Source organism: Schistocerca cancellata, chromosome 7 (genome assembly GCF_023864275.1).
Source record: "Schistocerca cancellata isolate TAMUIC-IGC-003103 chromosome 7, iqSchCanc2.1, whole genome shotgun sequence".
Classification (NCBI taxonomy): Eukaryota; Metazoa; Arthropoda; class Insecta; order Orthoptera; family Acrididae; genus Schistocerca; species Schistocerca cancellata.
Window position 1 is genome coordinate 392,890,562 of NC_064632.1, and position 21,924 is coordinate 392,912,485.

The 21,924-nt window shown below is 44.9% G+C and overlaps 1 protein-coding gene across 2 annotated transcripts in view; it reads right to left on the reverse strand.

The window, feature by feature from the left end:
* LOC126092270 (ATP-binding cassette sub-family G member 1-like) overlaps nt 1-21,924 on the reverse strand; it is a 411,369-nt gene that overhangs the window by 120,772 nt on the left and 268,673 nt on the right. For both annotated transcript variants that reach the window (XM_049907785.1, XM_049907786.1), the window contains exons 4-5: nt 19,653-19,798; nt 7,718-7,841 (exon numbers count right to left, since the gene is read on the reverse strand). In XM_049907785.1, the coding sequence (XP_049763742.1) occupies nt 7,718-7,841; nt 19,653-19,798 (270 nt within the window). The remainder of the gene's footprint in view (nt 1-7,717; nt 7,842-19,652; nt 19,799-21,924) is intronic.

Consider the following 21,924-nt stretch of genomic DNA (forward strand, 5'->3'; position numbering starts at 1 on the left):
CTCCCCTCTCTCTTCCTCTATCTTTCTGTACCTTTCCCTCAGCCCACACTCTGCCATCTCTCTCCCTTGGCCCATTCCCTCCCATCCATCACCATCAGCCCATCTTCTCCCATCCTTCACCCTCAGCCTGTCCCCCTGATTCAGCCTATCTTCTCCCATTACACTCACTTGGAACATTTCCTCCTATCTGTCTCCCTCAGCCTATTTCCTCCCATATCTCTCCCTCAGCCCGTCTCCTCCCATCTGTATCAATCAGCCTGTATCCTCCGGTCCCTCTCCCTCAGCCCACATTGGGCAGAGAGATATGTATGGGATAAGAAGGGCTGAGGGACTGGGATGGGAGAAAATGGGCTGAGGGAGAGGGATGGGAGAAACTGGTTGAGTTAGATGGTGGGAGAATGTAGGCTGAGGGAGAGGATCAGGAGGAAATGGGCCAAGAGAGAGTAATGGGAGGATACAGGCTGAGGGAGAGAGTTGGGAGGAGTTGGGCTGAGACAGAGGGAGGGGAAAAGCTGGGCTGAGGGAGAGGGATGGGAAGAGCTGGGCTGAGGGAGAGGGATGGGAAGAGCTGGGCTGAGGGAGAGGGATGGGAAGAGCTGGGCTGAGGGATGTCAGGGTGCGGGAGAGGGCTCATTTTCTTCCATGTCTCTACCTTGGCCAATTTCCTCCGATCCCTTTCACTCAGACCAGGTCCTCCCATCCCACACCCTCAATCCAGTTCCTCTCATCCCCCTACCTTAGAACATATCCCCCTGTCCCTCTCCTACAGCTCCTCTTCTCCCATCCCTCAGCCCATTTCCTCAAACCCCTCTACCTCAGCCCCTCTCCTGTCATCCGTCTCCCACAGCCTGTATCGTCCTGTCCCTCTCCTTTGTCCATTTCCTCTCATCCCTATCCCTCAGCTATTTCTTCCAATCCCTTTTCCTCAACCTGTATCATGTCCCTCTGTCTCATCCATCTTCTCCTATCCCTCTCCCTTGGCCCATTTCCACATATCCCTCTACAATTTCATACCTTCTCCCATACCTCTCCCTCTGCCCATCTCCTCCCATCCCTCTTTCACTGCTGGTATCCTCCCATCCCTTTCCCTCAGCTCACATTCTCCCATCCCTCAGCCTATTCTCTCCCATATGTCCCCCTCAGCCAATTTCCACCCATCTGTCTCCCCCAGCCTGCATCATCCTGTCCTAATCCCTCAGCCAATTTCCTCCTGTCCCTCTCGCTCAGCCCACTTCCTCCCATCCCTCTCTTGCAGCCTATATCCTGCTGTCCCTCTCCCTCAGCTGATCCTCTCCCATCCGTATCCCTTGGGCCACTCCCTCCCATCCCTCTCCCTCAGCCCATTTCCTCACATCCTTCTCCCTCAGCCCATTTCCTCCCATCCTTCTCTCTCAGCCCATTTCCTCCCATCCTTCTCCCTCAGCCCATTTCCTCCCATCCTTCTCCCTCGGCCTGTTTCCTTCCATCCCTCTCCCTCGGCCTGTTTCCTCCTATCCCTTTCCCTCATCCTGTATTCTCATGTCCCTCTCCCTCAGCCTGTATCTTCCCACTTCCTCCCTCAGCCCATTGCGTCCCATATATCTCGCTCAGGAGTCTCCTCCCACCTTCTTCCTCAGCCTGAATCCTCCCACCCTTCTCTTTCAGCCCTATTCCTCCTCTCACCCTCATCCCATCTCAGCCCATTACAATCACAGCTCATATCCTCGCACCCCACTCAGCTCATCTCCCTTTGCATTAAACCATATCGCCTTGCTGTACCCTCAGCCAGTCGCCACCTGCCTCATGCTCAGCCCAACTCCTCGCGCCTGTCTCTGTGTCTATCTCCACACATTCGTCTCTCAGCTTGGCCTCACCTTCTCCTCACTTAGTACATCTTCTTCCACCCTTTTTGTCCTCATCTACACCTGCCCCTTTCTCTGCCTCTACCTGCCCCTCTTCCTGTCCATACCCTTATCTCTGTCCATCACTTTTTGCTTTCTCTGTCCATCTCCAATCTCTTTTTCTGTCCATCTCTTCCCCTCCCCCCTCTCTATGCATCTCCTGCTCTTCCTTTTCTCTGTTCATCACTTCCTTCCCCTCACTCTGTCCACCTATTCCAGCCTCTCTCTGTGTCCACACCCTCCACCCCCTCTCTCTGTCTGTTGTCCATCTCTTTCTCCCCTTCTCTCTCTCTCCCCCCATCTGGCCATCTCCCCTCGCCTGTCCATCTCACAAATTGACATCCAGCACCTACACTACATAACGTTTGCACGTCTGCATGCTTGCATTCAACATTCTAGCAATTACACCAATTATTAACGTACCAGCATTTCACATTTTCAGTGGCTTATCTCGCGCTCTAACCTGTGACCTTGCGATGTTAATCTTTGAAATATGTTACTAGTTATATGTATTCCCGAAATTTTATTGCTCTACATTAATCATCCTTCGGTGCTGTCACTTTTGGCTGGCCTTCGATTCGAGGTACTCTACACAGACGCCGTCTAGGTTGCTTTCCGCACTGCGCATACCTCCCCTCACCATCAGGGTGTTTGTTTTAAGACAACTAAATATCTCGAAATCATCGCATCGTACAAAGAAAAATTCTAAGAGAGAAGTTTATATAGATAAAGGGGACATCTGTCTGTGCTACAAGTGGCTATCTCTAACCACCCCTCCTGCGTGAACAGGGTCAACTTTATAGTTTCAAATAGGAATCTTGATTTTTATTGCATATGTGGTTTCTACGACAAAAAAAGCGCATCTTACTGAAACGGTTGTTTCCCATTCATAGTAGATGGCACTGTAATCGATAAATATCAAGTGTGTCTGGTTTTTCAATTAAGAAACGACGCATTTGGTTCTACATTTCATTTACGATGTAAATGTAAACTTTTGTGTTCTAACGGTTATACTGATTTTCAAACGTTATCAGAGTGGTGCAAATGAGACTGTACAGTAAAAATACGTGATCGTAGCGTACAAAGAACATAACTAGATCCTGACATTTCGGTCAAATAAGCTACTTTTACGGCAACGAAGTTCTCCGTTCCCTACGGGGTTGATTGTGGTGAGACCCCAAACCAACGGAATGCTTAATTTTGGTGGCCTCCCTCGAACCCGGCTATCAGAGGGGCTGATTTCGGTGTGTGTTTCCATTCAACCACCTTAAATTTCGCACCGTAACTCAACCGGTGGAACGCAAACCACAATAAGGTGAAACATCCACCAAATGATAGTGACACGCGCACCTGCCATGGATCCACGCCGAAATCAAGCACCAGAACGTTGCGAGGCAAGGGGGCTCCCGAAAATGAAGCATCTCGACGGGAACAGAAAACTATTACAGATACGTCATCGTTCCTGGATCACGCTATACGTAGTTACTGACCAGACATTGAAGCGGCCAACCATACTGCACTGTACAATCAAACTCTGAACGCTACGTTAAAACACAACGACGACGTGGATGCAATAGTTTCCTGTTCCCGTCGAGATGGTTGATTTCAGTGAGTCCTTTTGCCTCGCAACTTTCTGGTGCTTGATTCCGGTGTGTATCCATGGCAGGGGCGCCTGTCACAAAGATTGTACAAAATGTAGACTCAAAGCGTCGATTATTAATTGCAAAAGCATGTACACTTGATAATTGTCGATTATAGTGTCATTTTCCACGGATGGAAAACCAGTCGCGAAAGGTTCGCGCGAAGAATGATTATCGGTAAACAAATTGTTCAAATGGCACTGAGCACTATGGGACTTAACATCTGAGGTCTTCAGTCCCCTAGAACTTAGAACTACTTAAACCTAACTAACCTAAGGACATCACACACATCGATGCCCGAGGCAGGATTCGAACCTGCGACCGTAGCAGTCGCGTGGCTCCGGACTGAAGCGCCTAGAACCGCTCGGCCACACTGGTCGGCTATCGGTAAACCCCTGTGGCAACTCGAATCCGTTTAATTTTACCTTCGTGGTCTTTTCACGACATCTGCGTGGGAAGAAACAATATATACTATTTCTTTACTTTCAGAAATGTACGCTCTCTGAACTTTAACTGTAGTCCACACATTGATGCCTTTCTTGCAGCGTCTGCAAATGAAGTTGGCTGAGCATCTCCGTGACGCTTTCGTTGTTGGTAAATGAACCTGTAACGAAACACGCTGCTCTTGTTTGCATCTTCTCCATTTCTTCTACAAGTCCTGTATGTTACGGACCCCAGACTGACGAGCAATATTCAAGTATTGGTCGAACGAAGATTTTGTAAGCTATCTCCTTTGTGGGTGGTCTACGCTTTCTGGGGGTTCTTCCCAATGAATATCTCTGGCGCCTGGTTTACCTGAGATTGGTTTTATGTGGCCAATCTAGCCGGTCGGTGTGGCCGAGCGGTTCTAGGCACTTCAGTCTGGAACCACGAGACCGCTACGGTCGCAGGTTCGAATCCTGCCTCGGGCATGGATGTGTATGATGTCCTTAGGTTAGTTAGGTTTAAGTAGTTCTAAGTTCTGGGGGACTGATGACCCCAGATGTTAAGTCCCATAGTGCTCAGAGCCATTTGAACCATTTTTTTGGCCAATCCACGTTCCTTCTCTCCGTACGTATACTCCCAGACATTTTAAGGCTGTGACTGATTCCAGTGCTCGTTCTGCAGTCGTGTGATTATACAACAATGTGTCTTTCAGACTTTTTGCCTTTTACACGATTCTAAGTGCAATCATCGTTCACAAAATTTCTGGGGAATTGATGTTAGTAACTTGCTCCCACGATATTTCAGCGCAGTCTTGTGGCCATCTTCAGGTGTATACTGGCGACGGTACTCTGAGCTCCCCTGTCTGAAAACCCTGCCAGTGCATGCTTGGTGTATGCGGTTGTCCAGTTGTCGCTGTGCTTCTGCTAAAAGTCTGTGCGTTACTGGAAGCGTTTTGCATGACATACGGCCCTTTCAGCTGCAGAGACAACTTTAGAAAAAGCGCATACGCTGAAGCAACGCATGCTCAGTGACAGCTGGGTACAACACCCACACCAGAGGGGATATAATTAAGAAAGGTTAGGTTACCATCGCCACTCGGCGGGAGGAGGGGGGGAGGGGGGGGTACGCAGTAAACACTAGGCAGATGGAAATTATTTTCTGCCATTGTGCGCATGACGTCAGAGAGGATCACTTAACGCCCGTATTTGTATGTTATAGGCTGTGATTTCTTGAGTGACCTCGTTTTCGCTTAGTTGTTTTGGATAACACTGTTGTGCTTAAGAAAGCGCTGAACACGTCGCACAACATTGTGTACTGTGCAGAGTAGAGGAACCGTTCGGAGACGATGACTGATTGCGTCAGCATAACTAAGAACTCTGTCATAAAGCAGAATCTATGAGGCGACGGGTTTTAGACCGTAAAATTCGTGAAATGGACCGGTCTGCTCAGAGTCGCGACCTGAACCCAATGGAACACATTTGCGACGACTTTTAAGACAGCTCCAGACCCCTGCATTCGACATCAGTACCCTCCCTCGTTTCGGCTCTTGAATAAGACTGGGCTGCTATTCCTTCACAGGCATTGAGGCGCCTCACGGAAAGTGTCCCAGCAGAGTTCGGCACTCCAAGCCGTCATAAAGGTTGAGGACTGACACATCCAATATTAATGTCCACTAATAGGTGGCCTAATACAGGGTTATTACAAATGACTGAAGCGATTTCACAGCTCTACAATAACTTTATTATTTGATATATTTTCACAATGCTTTGCACACACATACAAAAACTCAAAAAGTTTTTTTAGGCATTCACAAATGTTCGATATGTGCCCCTTTAGTGATTCGGCAGACATCAAGCCGATAATCGAGTTCCTCCCACACTCAGCGCAGCATGTCCCCATCAGTGAGTTCGAAAGCATCGTTGATGCGAGCTCGCAGTTCTGGTACGTTTCTTGGTAGGGGAGGTTTAAACACTGAATCTTTCACATAACCCCACAGAAAGAAATCGCATGGGGTTAAGTCGGGATAGCGTGGAGGCCGTGACATGAATTGCTGATCATGATCTCCACCACGACCGATCCATCGGTTTTCCAATCTCCTGCTTAAGAAATGCCGAACGTCATGATGGAAGTGCGGTGGAGCACCATCCTGTTGAAAGATGAAGTCGGCGCTGTCGGTCTCCAGTTGTGGCATGAGCCAATTTTCCAGCATGTCCAGATACACGTGTCCTGTAACGTTTTTTTCGCAGAAGAAAAAGGGGCTGTAAACTTTAAACCGTGAGATTGCACAAAACACGTTAACTTTTGGTGAATTGCGAATTTGCTGCACGAATGCATGAGGATTCTCAACCGCCCAGATTCGCACATTGTGTCTGTTCACTTCACCATTAAGAAAAAATGTTGCTTAATCACTGAAAACAAGTTTCGCACTGAACGCATCCTCTTCCATGAGCTGTTGCAACCGCGCCGAAAATTCAAAGCGTTTGACTTTGTCATCGGGTGTCAGGGCTTGTAGCAATTGTAAACGGTAAGGCTTCTGCTTTAGCCTTTTCCGTAAGATTTTCCAAACCGTCGGCTGTGGTACGTTTAGCTCCCTGCTTGCTTTATTCGTCGACTTCCCCGGGCTACGCGTGAAACTTGCCCGCACGCGTTCAACCGTTTCTTCGCTCACTGCAGGCCGACCCGTTGATTTCCCCTTACATAGGCATCCCGAAGCTTTAAACTGCGCATACCATTGCCGAATGGAGTTAGCAGTTGGTGGATCTTTGTTGAACTTCGTCCTGAAGTGTCGTTGCACTGTTATGACTGACTGATGTGAGTGCATTTCAAGCACGACTTACGCTTTCTCGGCTCTTGTCGCCATTTTGTCTCACTGCGCTCTCGAGCGCTCTGGCGGCAGAAACCTGAAGTGCGGCTTCAGCCGAAAAAAACTTTATGAGTTTTTCTACGTATCTGTAGTGTGTCGTGACCATATGTCAATTAATGGAGCTAAGTGAATTTATGAAATCGCTTCAATCATTTGTAATAGCCCTGTACTTCTGATCGAACAGTGTATGCTATTCTGATTTGCAGAACTATGTCATTTTGGCAGCGTTTATTATCGCCTCGACAGCTAGCTCACTCAAAAACTCACAGTAGTGAAACTCTCACTCTGCTATAGAGAAAAAGCTGTTTTGAACAATAATTTGCCGTAGCTGGCAAACATCTGTAGGACACGACAGAGTCTTTTCTTCTGTTTTTCACAGGCGTTCGTCCATCGCCATACATTATACATCATTATACAACAAATTTTAGTGTTTAGACTCGGCCAATCTTCGCCTAGAATCATTTAAGAGAACTGCAGGAAATTTGAACCTCTACTGTACAGATGGAGAAAGGAATGTCAGATTGAAGATATGAGTTGTGTCTGGGTAGCTCAGCTGTAAGGGCATAGACTGCGAAAGGAAATTATCTACGTTCTACTCCAGGCTTGGCACACTGTTTTAATGTGTCAGAAGTTTCTCTGACTTGTATTATTCTCATCGTATAAACATGAAGTAAAGACTCGTACATGAAATTACTAGAATGAGCTCGTTGTATTCAAACACAGGAAAATCCTGACTGTGACGTTCATGCCAAGTTTGTAACCTATCTCACCTCTACGGCAATTAACCGCGGCTCAATAGGCATTATAGTATAGGCGTGGTAATTTTTACTGTTTAAAATACCCGATTTCAAAATCATCAGCTTTTTCTACATTCTCCACTGCAGCGTTGCGCTTTCTCTTCGACGTACCGCGTCAAACTGCTTGAAGATAGAGGCACTGGGCTGGTGTATGGAGCAGATGACGTTGCAACCGTCTCTGGCCAGCATCTTCAGCACACGGAGGCACTGCGAGCATGCCAGCTGGTCTAGGCCCCTGCAACAAATCATGACGACTTTTTTTGAGTGCATGTGGTATTTCTAGAAAAAAAAGGATTACTCACGAAATCGAAATAACAAATATAGCTGTTTGGGATTTTAAGTCATAAAAGCTCGTGTGTAAATGATGAATCATTTTACTTCTTCTTCTTCTTCTTCTTCTTCTTCTTCAGCTGTTGCCCGCCGCTGTGGCCGAGCGGGTCTAGGCGCATCCGTCCGGAACCGCGCTGCTGCTGCGGTCGCAGGTTCGAATCCTGCCTCGGCCATGGATATGTGTGATGTCCTTAGGTTAGTTAGGTTTAATTAGTTCTAAGTCTAGGGGATTGATGACCTCAGATGTTAAGTCCCATAGTGCTTTGAGTCTCAGCTGTTACGACTTTTCTCTGTTACATTTTCTTTTTTTGTGTGTCTACTCCACGTGGTTAATTGCCTAGCGCTCTCCGTCTCTTTCTCTCTCTAGTTTTACTGACAACGACGTTAGGATCACGGATTTACTACAAATTTTGTTAACTTTTAATAGTCCTTTAGGACAAGATCATGCGTAAGCAGTAAGGCTTACTACTTAGATGATTACGAGAGAATCGCAGCAAAAGTTTTGCACGTCACTGATGTACTGTTGCATAGCAAACCAGAGTACGGGCTGGCGGCGGTCATCCGCTAGCATTCTAACTTCGTAATTGGTGGCTCGCTGGATCAAGTCCCACTTTTTTAAAAATTTATATTGTTTCATTACTTCATACATATTACATTTGAAAAATAATATCATGAAACGACTTGTGTATTTTCATGAACTGTTATTGAATTCCCAATGTTATTTGGTTGTTTGTTAATTTCTATTATCACAATAAATATTATAAATATGTCTATCGGCAAGTAAATGACCAGAAGCAAGAAGTTTTCCTGGAAATGTATGCCTGTTCCGAAATCGCTTATCCGTGCAGTCCAGTGGGATTCAGAGAACCGCTGAGCACCTGGACACTCAGGTCTGGAGACGCAGGTCTCAACGACGAGGGATGGTCTTGGGAAGCCCAAGTCAGACATTGATAAATAAAGGCATAAATAACTTTCTACAATAGTACAGTTAGTTACAATATGCTGGAATATCAGAGTAATGTACGATTAATCTTCGGATGTGCTTTCGCCATTACAAGTTACAGGCTGCTATTTCTCATACTGACTAATTAAAACATCTGCGACATCAAATGAATGAAAATTTCTCGCAGGCACAAGGAACTTTCATAGTTTCTTCGGAAGAAAGAAAGATCGTTGACATGAAAAATTTCTCTTTCTTCCAAAAATATGGATGCAAACCATGCATAAGGCAATATTTTCGTAAATATCGGTAAGAAAACTGGGGAAGCACGATTGAATTTACTTCAATTGCATTTTCACAAGAAGCATTTTCTCGCTGGTTGTCAATGAGATGTGAATAATGTTGAAGGCACTTGATAAAATTTTTAATTTGGCTATAGAAATGAAAGCTCCATATTTGGCATAATAATAAAAATTAGTAAACAACCAAATAACATTGGAAATTCAGTAAAAGTTCATGCAAATACACCTGTCTTTCATCTTATTACCTTTAAAATGTAATATGTTCGAAATGATATCACTAGTGTTAAAAAAAACCATAAAGAAAGAGTATGAGTGGGGATCGATCCAGCTACTCACTCATTACGAAGCTTGAACGCTAACTACATGACAGCCGTCAGCTCGCACATAGAGTTGCAACGCCCCTGTACATCACTGACGCGCAAAACTTCTCTTGCGATTTTCTCGAAATCCGCTTAAGGAGTGTGCCTTAGAACTTGCACGTTACGTTTCTCATGTACACGACGTTCGCCTACAAGGATCGGCAACCCCTCTGACACTTAAGCATCATGTGATTGCGTATATACAAGGCGTTGCCTGCCCCGACTGCATCAATCACAACAAGGATGACAGATGGCAGGAAAGCACCACTAGAGGTCCTCCATGCCAGGGACTTCTTTTCTCCGCCGTGTCACGTGGCCGGAGCTGGATCTGCACGAAATCCTCCACGTCGCCGCTATTTTGGGCGCTGCAAGCCAACACGTTGTCAGTGCTCTCCACCGAAGCCGAGGGCCAATTCTTGCGAGAGCTCTTAGCAGTCCATCAGTCAGAGCCCACAGCAAGACACCGCAACGGTACGTGCCTGTCGGCCAACTACGCCGAACGTTCAGCCTCGTTCATTATGGATTATCAGTGGCATAGCCTTCAGATACCCCACTTTATTCAATGTGTGTTCCAGGTGTATACCTGTTAGTGTCTGCGAAGGTGTACTATTTTTTGTAGACAAGAGATTTTCCTTTGTTATTAAATCTCTTTACTGCGGGCGTAATAAACCCATTTTTTTTGTTTACCCATGTCTCGCTATTATTTTTCACGCCTCTCTCGTGGGAGATGTAGCTATGTTGCCCTAATGGACTACTGAAAGTGTACAAAATTTGAAGCAAATCCGTGATCCGTTTCATGGCCTCCTCTTGTTAGAGACTTTCTCCTTTTGGTTGCTAGTTCATTATTATTTTGTGTTGTTTATTTTCTTTGATTATTGTGACATACTTGCTCCATTTATTTCTCTACTCCTTCATGTGGTGTCACCGCCAGACATCACAATTGCTAGGTGGTAGCCTTTAAATCGGCCGCGGTCCGTTAGTATACGTCAGACCCGCGTGTTGCCACTATCAGTGATTGCAGACCGAGCGCCGCCACACGGCAGGTCTAGTCTAGAGACTCCCTAGCACTCGCCCCAGTTGTACAGTCGACTTTGCTAGCGATGGTTCACTGTCTACACACGCTCTCTTTTGCAGAGACGACAGTTTAGCATAGCCTTCAGCTACGTCATTTGCTACGACCTAGCAAGGTGCCATATTCAGTTATTATTATCTTCAAGAATGTATTCTGAACAGATAACATTGTGAATCATGTACCGTCAAGAGCGACGTTCATCATTAATGGATTAAAGCATCAAACTAATTACGTCCGCTTTCTGAATTCTCATTCCTTGTCATGTTCCAGACCTCACGTCAGTATAGTTCTTTCCTCCTCACGCCAGCCTGCGTGAGCTAAAACGCGTGCATTTCGGCCTCTACTCGTAACACGGTGTTGGCTCTTCTGCTAACACAAAAGTTAATATTTTCAACTCACAGTTGTTGTGTGAGTACTATGTTTCTTATTCACACTGATAGTTCTTCTTAAAAACCAAATTCCGCATCTTACATAATGTGTTCATTTTTAGTTCTTATTGTCCTTATCTCGTTGCCGTATTGTATGGATGGCACTGCTGTTGTTGTACACAATTACATAACGCTTTCTTTCCTCACATTTTTGTTCAGTTTTCTGTGTATCTTCTGTACATGTATCCAAAAATACTGCGTAAGGTTTAAGAAACGTGCTGCATGGGCAGCTAAAAAGTGTCTACATTTGGGATCGGCTTGTTGAAAATAAGCATACGATTCAAAACATAGCGAACAGTATTTAAATTTACATACTTTCTCGAAGGCTCTGCTGTTTTGGAAGAAGTGGTAATCTACAGTTATTTGAAAAGCAGAGCTTATGCGTAACACAATCATCAGACAGAACTTTGTTGACTGGCTTTATGAGTAAAAGGGACTAAACTGCAAGGTCATCAGTCCCTTTCAAATAGAACTCAGGGAAAATAAATCCCTAGAACTGTTCACAATATAGGTATAAAGAGTGTACAAGATACCGGCGACATAGGCGATAGATGCTCTCATGATTCACAAATCACTGTCATTATTAATACCTCTCATCCCCCCCCCCCTTCCCTTGTTCCTCACATGTGCCTATATGCAAATGTACGGTAAGTAATCTAACATACCCTCCCGGCAGCTTGAACTGCTGTTAACAGTAATATGGGTCCATTTCTCAACAACCATGATGTTACAAGTTTTAAAACACTTACTGTCTTACAGAACCACCAACATTGCGATAAGTATTTGATTATTACGATTACATTCACATCAGAACACGGTTATGTGGATCGATGTTGCTGCCTTTTGCGTGATTTTCCTGATACTAAGGCCTATCGATGCAGTCTCTCGAGAATGCATGTTACAAAGGCGGAGTGTGATTAAGGCAATCGATAAGCCTTCGGTGACTGAGATTAAAGATTGATAAATAAACTCAGACATTTTTCTGTCAGACAGAGAAACAGTCGCTACTTGATGATCCTCTGTCTTTTGACCGTTTAGGCATCTGGACTCTTCTCCTGCTGGCAATAGGTTCGTTGTCTGAACTTTGATAGAATTAAGAGGATGAGGACAGGGGAAGGCTGCAGTGAGTGACAAGCCTTTGATACGTTAATCGGAAAATACATTGTAACCAAAAGACAACAAGAAATGAGGTGGCCCTGTTACGAAAGTTACTATGATGCCATTTCCACCTACCAACCATTCATCACTACCACCTACTCCCCATGCCTCCCAGCTTCCAGCAACTCCACTTGAAACTGCTTGTCGAGTGATGTAACACGTGAAAACTTGAAATAAATCCACACAAACGCGCAGCCACCGTCTTTGGTCACACCATTCGACATTTCCGGCGTCCAGCTTTTCATCTCACCATCTACAACTAACCTATCCCTCTGACTAACACGGATAGTTTTTAGGACCAACCCTCGACAGAAAATTAAAATGGGATGCACACCTCCTTACCATTCAACACAAAACCCGAAACCTACTAAAGCTACAGACTGGGATCTGCATCCTTCTACCGTTATCCTCCACTAAAAATCTCCCATAAACCCCACCCTAACTTACTACAACATTTCCTGGATCTCCGTCTTCCCTCAATTCGACAAGTTCTTTGAAACCCTGGAAAGAGGCGCATTCAAAAGGTTCAAATGGCTCTGAGCTCTATGGGACTTTACGTCTGAGGTCAGCAGTCCCCTAGAACCTAGAACTACTTAAACCAGGACATCACACACATAATTCCCGAGGCAGGATTCGAACCTGCTACCGTAGCGGTCGCGCGGTTCCTGACTGAAGCGCCTAGAACCGCTCGACCACAGCGGCCGGCGAGATGCATTCCGCAACGTCTTCCGCATTTGCTATCTTCACAAGCACAAGGAGAGACCTACTACACCGAGTGGTAATGGACGAATACTTAACGCGATTTTGTCTTCATTAACGTAGCAGGGAGTTACTGAGTCTCTCTTATTGCGTCGAGGTGTGAACTTCAAGACAGGGAAAATGGGAAAATGTACTTTGAGGAAATACCTCAGAAGTGAGAGACAGTTTTTGACAAAAATTTCTTGGTTAACTTCCCAAATCCAACAAGACGGCTCACGCTAGCTTACAGCAAAGTCCTCGAAACCATACTGACCGAACGAACCCGTAAGTACCTTGTAACCCATCCACACAATTTCTTTTTCGTTCCAAGTATTTCATCCATTAACTACTATTTTGCCTTACCTACTTCTTTCTCGCGAACTAAATATACGAAAATTTGCTATATTTGCATTCCTTAATAACCAAAAAGCCTTTGATAGGATTTGTCATTATGGACTGATCTTTAATGAACAAAACTATGCAACCCCAGTTAGCTGTCGGACCTCCATGTCACAGTCAACAATACTCGCTCCCACATCTTACACCCCACTGTCAGCGTGCCTCAATGATATGTCCTGGCCGCGCGGGATTAGCTGAGCGGTCTAAGGCGCTCCAAATAAAAATGCCTCTGAGCACTACGGGACTTAACTGCTACGGTCATCAGTCCCCTAGAACTTAGAACTACTTAAACCTAACTAACCTAAGGGCAGCACACAACACCCAGCCATCACGAGGCAGAGAAAATCCCTGACCCCGCCGGGAATCGAACCCAGGAACCCGGGCGTGGGAAGCGAGAACGCTACCGCACGACCACGAGATGCGGGCTAAGGCGCTGCCGCCCTGGACTGTGCGGCTGGTCCCGGGGTAGGTTAGAGTCCTCCCTCGGGCATGGGTGTGTGTGTTTGTCCTTAGGATAATTTAGGTTAAGTAGTGTGTAAGCTTAAGGACTGATGACCTTAGCAGTTAAGTTCCATAGGATTTCACACACATTTGAACATTTTAAACAAAACACACGCCACGCGGGATTAGCCGAGCGATCTAAATTGCTGCAGTCATGGACTGTGCGGCTGATCCCGGTGGAGGTTCGAGTCCTCCTTCGGGCATGGGTGTGTATGTTTGTCCGTAGGGTAATTTAGGTTAAGTAGTGTGTAAGCTTAGGGACTGATGACCTTAGAAGTTAGTTCCCATAAGATTTCACTCACATTTGAACATTTTTGAACAAACCACACACACACACACACACACACACACACACACACACACACACACACACACACACACACACACACGCCCGAGGGAGGAATCGGGCCTCCAATCTACATCTACATCTACATCCATACTCCGCAAGCCACCTGACGGTGTGTGGCGGAGGGTACCCTGAGTACCTCTATCGGTTCTCCCTTCTATTCCAGTCTCGTATTGTTCGTGGAAAGAAGGATTGTCTGTATGCTTCTGTGTGGGCTCTAATCTCTCTGATTTTATCCTCATGGTCTCTTCGCGAGATATACGTAGGAGGGAGCAATATACTGCTGGACTCTTCGGTGAAGATATGTTCTCGAAACTTTAACAAAAGCCCGTACCGAGCTACTGAGGGTCTCTCCTGTAGAGTCTTCCACTGGAGTTTATCTATCATCTCCGTAACGCTTTCGCGATTGCTAAATGATCCTGTAACGAAGCGCGCTGCTCTCCGTTGGATCTTCTCTATCTCTTCTATCAACCCTATCTGGTACGGATCCCACACTGCTGAGCAGTAGTCAAGCAGTGGGCGAACAAGCGTACTGTAACCTACTTCCTTTGTTTTCGGATTGCATTTCCTTAGGATTCTTCCAATGAATCTCAGTGTGGCATCTGCTTTACCGACGACCAACTTTATATGATCATTCCATTTTAAATCACTCCTAATGCGTACTCCCAGATAATTTATGGAATTAACTGCTTCCAGTTGCTGACCTGCTATTTTGTAGCTAAATGATAAGTGATCTATCATTTTGTGTATTCGCAACACATTACACTTGTCTACATTGAGATTCAATTGCCATTCCCTGCACCATGCGTCAATTCGCTGCAGATCCTCCTGCATTTCAGTACAATTTTCCATTGTTACAACCTCTCGATACACCACAGCATCATCTGCAAAAAGCCTCAGTGAACTTCCGATGTCATCCACCAGGTCATTTATGTATATTGTAAACAGCAACCGTCCCATGACACTCCCCTGTGGCACACCTGAAATCACACTTACTTCGGAAGACTTCTCTCCATTGAGAATGACATGCTGCGTTCTGTTATCTAGGAACTCCTCAATCAAATCACACAATTGGTCTGATAGTCCATATGCTCTTACTTTGTTCATTAAACGACTGTGGGGAACTGTATCGAACGCCTTGCGGAAGTCAAGAAACACGGCATCTACCTGGGAACCCGTGTCTATGGTCCTCTGAGTCTCGAGGACGAATAGCGCCAGCTGGGTTTCACACGACCGTCTTTTTCGAAACCCATGCTGATTCCTACAGAGTAGATTTCTAGTCTCCTGAAAAGTCATTATACTCGAACATAATACGTGTTCCAAAATTCTACAACTGACCGACGTTAAGAGATATAGGTCTATAGTTCTGCACATCTGTTCGACGTCCCTTCTTGAAAACGGGGATGACCTCCGCCATTTTCCAATCCTTTGGAACGCTACGCTCTTCTAGAGACCTACGGTACACCGCTGCAAGAAGGGGGGGGGGGGGGGCAAGTTCCCTCACGTACTCTGTGTAAAAGTGTAAAATAGAACTGGTATCCCATCAGGTCCAGCGGCCTTCCCTCTTTTGAGCGATTTTAATTGTTTCTCTATCCCTCTGTCGTCTATTTCGATATCTACCATTTTGTCATCTGTGCGACAATCTAGAGAAGGAACTACAGTGCAGTCTTCCTCTGTGAAACAGCTTTGGAAAAAGAAATTTAGTATTTCGGCCTTTAGTCTGTCATCCTGTTTCTGTACCATTTTGGTCACAGAGTGTCTGGACATTTTGTTTTGATCCACCTACCGCTTTGACATAAGACCAGAATTTCTTCGGATTTTCTGCCAACTCAGTACATAGAACTTTACTTTCGAATTCATTGAACGCCTCTCGTATAGCCCTCCTCACACTACATTTCGCTTCGCGTAATTTTTGTTTGTCTACAAGGCTTTGGCTATGTTTGTGTTTGCTGTGAAGTTCCCTTTGCTTCCGCAGCAGTTTTCTAACTCGGTTGTTGTACCACGGTGGCTCTTTTCCATCTCTTACGATCTTGCTTGGCACATACTCATCTAACTCATATTGTACGATGGTTTTGAACTTTGTCCACTGATCCTCAACACTATCTGTACTTGAGAGCGGGGAGCCGCGCGAACTGCGGCATGGCGCCTCAGAGGGGGGGGGGGGGGGGGGGGGGGACGACTGGGGGGGGACGACTAACTGTATGAAATGTAAACTGTGTGCAATCGTGGTTGAAGTATACCGTGCATGGCAAAGTGGAGCGTTCCAAAACTGTGACGCAGAACGGGCCACATATGACAGGGGTGACCGACGGCTGTGGAGATGTGAATGGGCGAATAGACGTGGAACTGCTGAGCAACTGACCGCCCAGATGAACCAACGGACCACCAACAGTGTGTCCTCATGGGCTGTTCAGCGAACTTTAGTGCTTATGGATCTCCACAGCAGGCGCATGCTTCCTGCACCCATGCTGACTGTTGTTTATCGGCGACGAAGGCTGGAATTTTTGCGCAAATGCCACAATTGGACGTCCATTGAGTGGTGATATGTGGCCTCTTCAGGTGAACCATGTTTTATTCTCCATAGGACAAACGGCCATTAGCGTGTATGGTGTGAACCGTCTTAAGGCAAAACACCCTAAAACAATCGGCGGAAGGGTCCAGGCTGCAGGGCATTCCCTGTTTCACGTCGTCATTCTGGAGGACAGTCAATCAACATAACTATGCATCTATCCCTGGGGGAAATGTCCACCGCTACATGCAGTTTGTTTTTTCTTGGCACGATAGCATCTACTAACAGGGCAACTTATAATCTGTGTGCGTGGTTCGAAGAGGATCAGGATAAATTTATCTTACTCTTCTGGCCACTAATGCCCCGGACTTAAACCCAATCAAGAATCTCTGGGACTATATAGATCGGGCTGTTCACGCCACTGATACTCAGCCAAGAGTCAGGAGTCGGCATAGTTCCATGTCCCTGTCGTTACCTCCCACAACGCCAGTGACACACTGCATTTCTCTCAGTGGTCCGCACTGTAAAAGGTGGTTATTCACGCTTTTGGCAAGTGGTCAGTTAATGTGACTAGACAGTGCAGTTGCGTAAATTTACACATCTTTTTTGATCTTTGAGGCCCATGAAAAGTAAGACACGAACAAATTTGTCTTGCTTAAGAGATAGTGGATGAGATACGACTCTTCAGTGTGGAGGAATCCTTCCGCAGTTGGTCACTGCATGTTGACTGAAATCAAACGCTTCACTTGTTAACCGCAGTCGTAAAACGAGTCTAAACTGTTGTCCTGTTAACGTGGATCCATTCACAATGTAAAGACGGAATATAACATCTCGTTTTTACGTGTAGTGACAAATAATTTGACAGTCACGACATGTGAAACGTAAAATTACACATGTGCTTGAAAATGAAAAGTCGTCGAAGTTATCTAATCACAAGATTTAAATGAAGGTCGTCTACATTACAGCTTACTACAAACAATTTTATCTGTTATTAAGCACTTGGAGGCTGTGGATCCTCACAAAAACAAAATCTGTCATTGATATCTTTTAATCCTGAATATTAATCCCATTCCTGAACCTTTCCTTTATTTGTGCTTCTTATTTGTATCGATTGAACATCAAAGGCAAGTGTGCCTTTTTTAATCCGAACGCTTCATTATTAGTCTTCCAGTCCTATATCATGACCTGGTTCTCATACGTAGCCGTTGTTTCCTATAACTTACTCCTAATTTCTTCAGAAGTTCAGACATCTTGAGCCATACTACATTGTCGAACGCTGTTTTCAGATTGGCAAATCCTATGACCGTATCTTGATATTTCTTTACTCTTACATCCGTTATCAAGGGCAACGTCAGGACTGACTCCCTGGTGTCTTTACCTTTCCTAAAGCGAAACTTATCGTCCTCTAATATATCCTCAGTTTTCTTTTCTTTCCTTAGACGCATCATTTTCGTCAGCAATTTGGATGTATGGGCTGTTAAGCACTTATTTACTCTTGCTGTCATCAGAAATGAATGAATGGTATTTTTCCGAAAGTGTTATAATACATTGCCAGTCTCATAGATTATACCCAATAACTTTAACAGTCGTCTGACTGACACTTTCCCAATGATTTTAGGAATTCCGATGGAATTTTTTCCATCCCCTCTTGCTTTAAGTGATACCAGGTCTTCCAGATCTCTTTCATAGCCTGACTCTAATACTAGTTCCCCTATGTCATCCATATCGACTCCAGTTTCTTCTATCACGTAATCAGACAAGTCGTCCCACACAGAGGCCTTCAAAGTACTCTTTCCACCAATCCGCTCTCTCCTCTGCGTTTAGTGACGGAAATTCCTATTGCTCGCTTAATGTTGCCGTCCTTTTTCTTAATTCATCTAAGGTTGTTTTGACTCTTCCCTATGCTATACCCTTAATCTTCCAGACAATAAATTCTTTTCAGACTTGTTCACACTTTTTCTGCAGTCACTTCGTTTAGGCTTCCCCGCAGTTTCCGTTTATTTCGTTCCTAAGTGATTTCTATTTCCGTATTTCTGTCTTTCCCTGAACATTTTTGTACATTCTTCTCTCGTAGATCAACTGAAAAAATTTATCATGTTACCCAAGGTTTCTTCGCGGTTACCTTTCTTGTACCTATGTTTGTCCGTCTAGCATCTGTGACCTTTTCTTTATTTTGAATAGTTCATTCCTCTTCAACTGAACTGCCTACTGTGGTATTTCTTAGCGCAGTATCCACATCTTTATCGAACTACAAACGCTTCTCATCACTCCCCAATACTTATATATCCCACTTCCTTCCACTCTGATTCTTTCCAGACGATTATCTTAAATTTCAATTTACCATTGATCATTACTAAATTGTTGTTTGAGTCATGTCTGCTCCGGGGTGCGCCTTACAATCCAGTATCTGATTTCGGAAGCTCTGTCTATAACGTAATCCAGCTCGAATCATCCAGCGTGTCTGGGCCTTTTCCAAGTACACATCCTCCTTTTGTAATTCGTGAACAGTGTCTTCAGTATCACTAACTGAAATTTGTTGCAAAACTCTATTATCTTTATGATATCGCAGTGCCGGTGTTATTCCGAATTGCGATCTCAAGTTTCGGAAATGCTTCCACCCTTGGTCCGAAAGCCATCACGCCCATTTGGACGTCAGGCAAATCGCTCCGTATCCTCACTATGACAATGATTGCGCTCTTTAACGCTCCCCCCCCCCCCCTTCCGCCCGACATGTTTTGTATACTCTCCACTTATAGTGCTGTCACCTGTATCTGTGAGTGTTTATTGCACAGTCATGTCGAATTTAGACGATGGTCACATTATGTGACTGGAACATGTAGGAATACACTTTCTGTCTTTAGACAGAATGAACGGTTTACATATCCCAGAATTCTCTATTTATTTCTGAAACTACATCACTTTCATCAATCCTCCGATTTTTGACGAGAGGTGCGAACAACTTACGTGGTCGGTTCATCGAGGAAGATGACAGAAGGGTTGCTGACCAGTTCCTGGGCGATGGAGAAGCGCTTGCGCTGACCGCCGGACAACTTTCCCGTGAATGTGTCACGGCACTCCGAGAGGCCCAGCACATTCAGGACCTCGTCCACCTGCAAAAGAGGAGACCACGTGTATATAACTCTGGCACTTCCACAGGACTGGTGGAGTGCGTCGAAGGCCAGTACGATAGAGAAGATCTGTACCAAAATGTGATCGAGGAGAAGGAGGGAGTCGATGTGGCAGAAACGAGTGATCCAGTAATATGGCAACAGTCTAATAGAACACAGATTAGTTTCAGCTCAAATAACTCAGGACGAGTCGATGGTGTATCCATGGAGCTGCTTATATCTGTCGGGATTACGAATTAGAAAGCAACATGAAATGGTGTCAAAAATCTGTGAAATGACCAACCACTTCGTTTTGATCCCCATATGGTGGGGAAAATCATGAGTTGTCTGAAGTGAGGCAACGGTGGCAACAACTAACCATCGTGCCTTGGTCAATGGCTAGTCGTCGGATAGCATGTACATCTACATCTACGTCTACATTTACGTACATACTCCGCAATCCACCATACGGTGCGTGGCGGAGGGTACCTCGTACCACAACTAGCATCTTCTCTCCCTGTTCCACTCCCAAACAGAACGAGGGAAAAATAACTGCCTATATGCCTCTGTACGATCCCTATTCTCTCTTATCTTTGTGGTCTTTCCGCGAAAAAAGTTGGCGGCAGTAAAATTGTACTGCAGTCAGTCTCAAATGCTGGTTCTCTAAATTTCCTCAGTAGCGATTCACGAAAAGAACGCCTCCTTTCCTCTAGAGATTCCCACCCGAGTTCATGAAGCATTTCCGTAACACTCGCGTGATGATCAAACCTACCAGTAACAAATCTAGGAGCCCGCCTCTGAATTGCTTCTATGTCCTCCCTCAATCCGACCTGATAGGGATCCCAAACGCTCGAGCAGTACTCAAGAATGGGTCGTACTAGTGTTTTATAAGCGGTCTCCTTTACAGATGAACCACATCTCCCCAAAATTCTACCAATGAACCAAAGACGACTATCCGCCTTCCCCACAACTGCCATTACATGCTTGTTCCACTTCATATCGCTCTGCAATGTTACGCCCAAATATTTAATCGACGTGACTGTGTCAAGCGCTACACTACTAATGGAGTATTCAAACATTACGGGATTCTTTATCCTATTCATCTGCATTAATTTACATTTATCTATATTTAGAGTTAGCTGCCACTCTTTACACTAATCACAAATCCTGTCCAAGTCATCTTATATCCTCCTACAGTCACTCAACGACGACACCTTCCCATACACCACAGCATCATCAACAAACAGCCGCACATTGCTATCCACCCTATCCAAAAGATTATTTATGTAGATAGAAAACAACGGCGGACCTACCACACTTCCCTGGGGCACTCCAAATGATACCCTCACCTTCGATGAACACTCACCATCGAGGACAAAAAGTTCAAAACAATTCAGCAAAAAATATCGAAGTAAAACACAAAACCCGACTTCTCAGTATAAATTATAGAGGTAAGGTTTAACAAAAGATAGAATAATGTCTAAAAAATACCGACGTGAAAATAACCTTTATCACCACTCATCAACTGAAAAACATATTAAGAGATAATATAAAGAAAAAAGGATTCTGATAGTTTCACAGTCTCGGGCGATTGCCAGATCAGCTGTTCAGATTTCATCAAAAACCATACTGAACAAGCTGGGATAGGAGACTGTCCATACAATTTAAAGAACATACTGAAGCTACGAAGACTACAAAAGCTTTTGGAAATGGTCTAGTAATATCCAAACAGCATATTGACAGTATAAATACAAATTTGTCGTGCTGGAAAAAGCAAGTTACTGAGTCTCTTGAGGAACCTAAAATTTTTCGCATCTCTAGGAGCCCGATAATTTACTTAATGACCAAAAAGTACTAAATATTCCAGAATTAGAATCAAGAAGGGCTGGCAACTAGAGTAGATTACGAATAGATATCCTGCCTTGTAGTGAAGCAATTTACAGCAATTAATAAAGGCAAGTCTTCTGGTCCAGATAACATAAAAATGTTACTACTGCTCCACCACTGTGGATATTGCTGAACGCTGACTACTGGGTGCCATACGAAAGGCGCAGCACTGCTCTCTTACACATGGCTTCCGGATTTCAGCCACCAAGACATGCATCATGCACTTCTGTTGCTGTTGTGCT